This window comes from Oxyura jamaicensis, unplaced genomic scaffold (genome assembly GCF_011077185.1).
Source record: "Oxyura jamaicensis isolate SHBP4307 breed ruddy duck unplaced genomic scaffold, BPBGC_Ojam_1.0 oxyUn_random_OJ66242, whole genome shotgun sequence".
NCBI lineage: Eukaryota > Metazoa > Chordata > Aves > Anseriformes > Anatidae > Oxyura > Oxyura jamaicensis.
Genome location: NW_023308098.1, coordinates 717 through 5399, shown reverse-complemented (window position 1 = coordinate 5399; position 4683 = coordinate 717). Strand labels below are relative to the sequence as shown.

General features: G+C 63.8%; 1 protein-coding gene across 1 annotated transcript; it reads right to left on the bottom strand.

The window, feature by feature from the left end:
- Window positions 1-46: 46 nt before the first annotated feature.
- On the bottom strand, window positions 47-3108 carry LOC118159056 (cilia- and flagella-associated protein 45-like; the record flags this gene model as incomplete). The annotated part of the gene is made up of 4 exons (XM_035313694.1): window positions 47-244; window positions 448-618; window positions 990-1131; window positions 2793-3108. Coding segments are annotated over 4 exons (827 nt in total), but the record flags the coding sequence as incomplete, so codon positions are not given.
- Window positions 3109-4683: the final 1575 nt, after the last annotated feature.

The window sequence follows — 4683 nt, the reverse complement described above, 5'->3', positions numbered from 1 at the left end:
GTGAGGAGCTCCCGGTGCCCTCATGAGGGCAGCGGGGCAGGGGGACCTCCCCCCCCCCAGCTCGCCTGATCAGCTCCTGCTTCCTCCGGCGCTCCAGCTCCTCCTGCATCTGGTTGGCCTTCTGCCTCTCCACCTCCATCATCTCGGCCAGGCGCTTCTCCTCCTCCTCCAGCTCCTTTGCCACCAGCCGCTTCTCCAGGATCTGCGCGTCGCGCACCATGTGGCACTTGGCCCCGAGGATCAGCTGCGGGGACAACAGGACTGCCTGGGACAGGCGGCCAGCCAGCCAGCCGCGGAGGTGGAAGAGGGAAGGAGGGGACGACCCCGGCTGGCACCACGCGGAGCAGGGCGCGGGGCTCGTCCTGGCCGTGCCGTGGGGCAGCCGAGGGTCTGGGGGCACCCCCTTCACCTCTCCCCATGCGGTGACGGGCAGCACCGCGGCCGCACCTCGCTGAACTCCTTGATCTCGTCCTCCTGCTCCATGCGCATCCTGTTCGCCCGCTGCAGCAGGTGCTGGGCTCGCTCCTTCGCCTCCTCCTCCAGGTCGCTCAGCTTGCCCTTCTGCTGCTGCAGCGCGGCCCGCTGCTTCGCCGCTGCCTTGCGCTCGCTCACCGCCTCCTGCGGGGACAGAGCGGGGAGCTGGGACCGTCCCAGGGCTCTCTCGAGGGGGACGCCCCGGTCCCATCTCACCGGGGGGCAGAAACGCAGCGCGGAGGCTTTGTCGCGGCCCCCAGGGCACCGCGGGCGTGGGGAGCTGGGGGATGCAACTGGTGAGGGGTTGTTTCCCCAGCCAGGGACCAGGCAAAGCTGGGGACCTCACGCAGCCCCTCCCGGGCTGGGGGGGGGGTGTCGGGGAGAGCTGAGATTTGCCCACCCCGTGCGCCAAGATGTGGGTGGCACAGGGATGAGGACGGTGCTCCCTGAGCGGCTCCGGCTGGGTGCAGCCCCCCTCCGCCCGCAGCCCTGCCTGCAAGATGAGAAATGCCTACGAGAACAGCTTCCTTCTCTGCTTTGAGGGCCGCCAGCTTGGCCTCGCGCTCCTCCTTGCTCAGGACTCGGGATGCTTCTTTGATCCTCTGGAAATCTTCCTGGCCGATGATGAGGGATGCTGCTGGGTTCTCCACCGGGACGCTGGTGGAGAGGGGCACAGAAAAGGGGTGTCACTGGCACCGAGCGTCCTTCAGCCCCTTGTGTGCCCTCCTGGCCTGGCAGTGGGAGCTGCTCGGGCTGTGCCGGGGGCAGGAGTCACCCCAGAGCAATGCAGGAAGCACTCGAGCTGTGGCTTCCCCCCTGGACCCGATTCTCCCGGTCAGGGGGGGAAAGAGAGGAACAGAAAGTGCAGTGAAAGCTGCAGCAGGCGGCGGTGCGCGGGGAACAGGATGCGCAGCAGGGCAGGGGCCGCCCGGGAAAACACCCAAACCTCCAGCACGTGCCTGGCCAGTCCCCACCAAACAACGCCAGAAATATTTCAGGCCAACCCGACCGGCTGCCATTTGGGGAAAGTGTCACCGCTGCCCCGACCCCTTTTCCAGTGGGACGTCCTGCTCATCCCTGACCGTCGCTGGCTCGAAGCCTCTGCTCTGGGGAGCAGCAGCTGCCTTTTGGCTCTGTTTGATGACACTCGGCACAGCCTGGGCTTGGCTCCTCTGCCCCAGGAATTTGCCCGGCACGAGAGGAGGAAACGCCGGAGCCGGGTCCCCTCCCAGCGCTGGCAGGTGCCCCTCCAGCTGCGGAGCAGCCTCACGCAGCGAGCCACCAACCCTGCCCGTGACTCACGCTGTGGCTTAGAGGAAATCGCCGAAGCTCCGGGTGCCCCCATTTCCCCATGTGTAAAAATGTGGATAATAACACGGGGCTGCTTTCCACGCGAGTTGTAAGGAGTTAATTACGCCGCGCATTACTCAGGTACCATGGTGACGCGTGCGGTGTGGGAGCGTGCATTAACCAAATGCAGGGAGCGCTTTGAAGATGCTCAGGACTAAGAATTTAGTCATTATTATTATGTGTCACCTTTCATCCACCCAGGTGAATATGAACAGATACCTGCATAATAATCGCTCGAGAGCTGCATCACAACATCGGATTCCAGGACGCTTGAAAGAATGGGCAATGGCCACAACGGCCCTAATAAGTGTAATGACACAGTGACCACTGCTTGAGCTGTCTCACTGTTTGGGTGACCGACCTGAGATGTCTAGGGCCTGATTTTCAGGAACGAAACTGGCACAAACAGTTTCCAGCAGCTTCGTCTGGCGCTGCGGCCGTGCCACACATCTGGAAAGTGGCCCTCGGCTTCGTCAGGTCGGCCATAAAAGAACCCGAGTGTGTAAAACTGGGCACCAGCCCCAAAAGCCCGAGCCGGTGCCTCTGCACCATCACAATCTCCATAAAACCCAAGCCCAAACCATCGGTGGGGCTGCTGTCACGTTTTATGGGGTGCAAGAGCATTACGTGGTGGTTCAAAACAGGAAGCAAAGGCGAGCCGTGGAGCCAGCTCCAACTGCAGGGGAAATTTCGGAAGGTCAAAATTAGGCTAAATTAGATTTGGCTGGGATAATGGCACTATTCTTGTCCGTGCGCTGCAGGCTTTTAACAAGGCGTAGTAATTAAGGCCGGGGTTCTTACAGTTCAGCCTCGCTTATAAAACATCCCCGCAGAGAAACGCGCGGCTCCGTGCCGCGCACGGCCAGCGGGCAACGCTGCCTCCGTCATGGGGGGCTTGGGGCACGGGGGGAAGCGTTTGGTGGGTGCAGGGGGCGGGTGTCTCAGCAGGGGCGACCCAGCTGACTTACACGAGGTCGCGGATGAAGTCCTTGGTGATGAGGCGGATGGTCTCGGGCTTGTGCTCGCCAGCGGACGCCGCTTTCGGGGCGCTCTGCACATCCCGGAGGATGACGATGGGGGTGCCAGGGCACGACTGCTGCAGGCTCTGCAAGAAAGGACGGCGTTCCCTCCGGCCTGCCTGCCACCAGCCCCTGCCCGCCTCTGTCCCCAGCTCTGGGGCACGTCCCAGCCCAGAAGGAGCAGGGCCACAGGTCGGGGAGCGCCCCCGATGTTCCCTGACGAAGCCCAGCCCCGAGACTTGGGGCAAGGGAGAGGCTTTTGTGCCTCAGCAGCCCCAGCTCTGGGAGCCTAGCGAGGGCATGGGGAGAGGCGAAAACACGCAGGATGGTTGAGGTTGGAAGGCACCGCGGGGGCCACCTGGTCCCACCTCTGCCCAGCACCGCGTCTGGATGGCTCTTGGAGAGCTCCCAGCAGGAGCCCCCACAGCCGCCGGGTACCGGTGCCAGGCTCCATCACCCGCCGGCCCCAGTGCTTCCCGCTGCCCCCGCAGAGCCTCCTGGGCTCCGGGTTTTGCCCAGGGCCTCGTGTCCTGCCTCTGGGCACCGCTGGCAGGAGCCTGTTGCCCTCCGCACCACCCAGCAGGGACCGGTGGACACGGCTGGGAGCCCCCCCTGAGTGGAAGCCCCCCCATCTTCCTCTCCTCCCAGCCGAGCAGCCCCAGCTCGGAACCTCTGCTCCCAGGTAGCTCAGGGCACGGCCCTGCTCCGCCGTCCCACCAAGCACCACGGGTGATGGCATGAGCAGGAGGAGCAGAAATGCCCCCACACCGACCCAAACTTGCAGGAGGGTCCCGGAGGGGACAACTCAAGGTCTGACTCTGCACCGTGACCGAAGCCAGCACCGGCCCCTGGCCACAAACCAGCCCTCCCAGCTCAGCTGGAGTGGCACAGGTCCCTTTGCTCGAGGTGACAGTGCCACCTAGTGAAGCGTCACCCATCTCTGGGGTGCCTCGGGGACCCCGCTCCACACTTGCCTGAGCACGGATGGCTGCAAAAGCATCCCCAGAGCCGGGCACACGAAGCCCCTCTCCACGCACATCACCTCTGGCCGGTGAGGGATGCGGATGCCCGCAGCACGTGTGGGTCTGCACGACCTTAAACCCCTCCACGGGGGCTCAACCCCAATTTTTGGAGCAAGAGATGCCTCCTGGAGCAATGCAGCGGGACGTGCCCAGGGAGGAGATGGGTGCAAGGCGCAGCATCCCGAAGCCAGACCCGCTCCCGAGAGCACAACCATGGGCGCGGGCTCTGTGGCCAGATCCTTGCCCGGGGAACCGCAGGAGCAAGCCCGAGGTGCGCACAGACAGGGGGTGCCTCTGTGCTGCTGTTTTACCATCTGGGCTTTGAAAGCCCGAGCGACCGCTGGAACAAATCCCCTCTGGGTGCTGAGCAGGTTCCCAGGATCTCGCCGCCAACGTTTGTAAAACGCCAAAATTTCCATTTTTATGGCTCTGATTACCCCGAGTCCTGGCTCTGCTGCTGCTGGTGAGCGGGGGCACCCCCTGCGTGGGCTCAGCCCCGAGCCAGCCCCGGGGCCAGCAGCGCCCCGACTGCGTGCGCTTGGGTTCCCAAAGGCATCAATCAGCCTCGTGTCGGGGAGCTGTTGAATTACGGGGTTTGGCCCTGAAACTCCCGTGCCAACAACGATAACGGCGTTAATCACCGCCGCCGGCCCTTTTGGCCTCGAGGCCGGGAGAACTCCTCGGGTGAGGCCGGGGTTGGGCTCGGGGAACCCACCCCGTGAGCCTTACGCTTTTATATCACCGTCCCGTTTTTATATCACCGTCCCGTTTTTATACCACCGCCCCGTAGGCTCTGAGCTAACGGGGTGTAAAAGCTG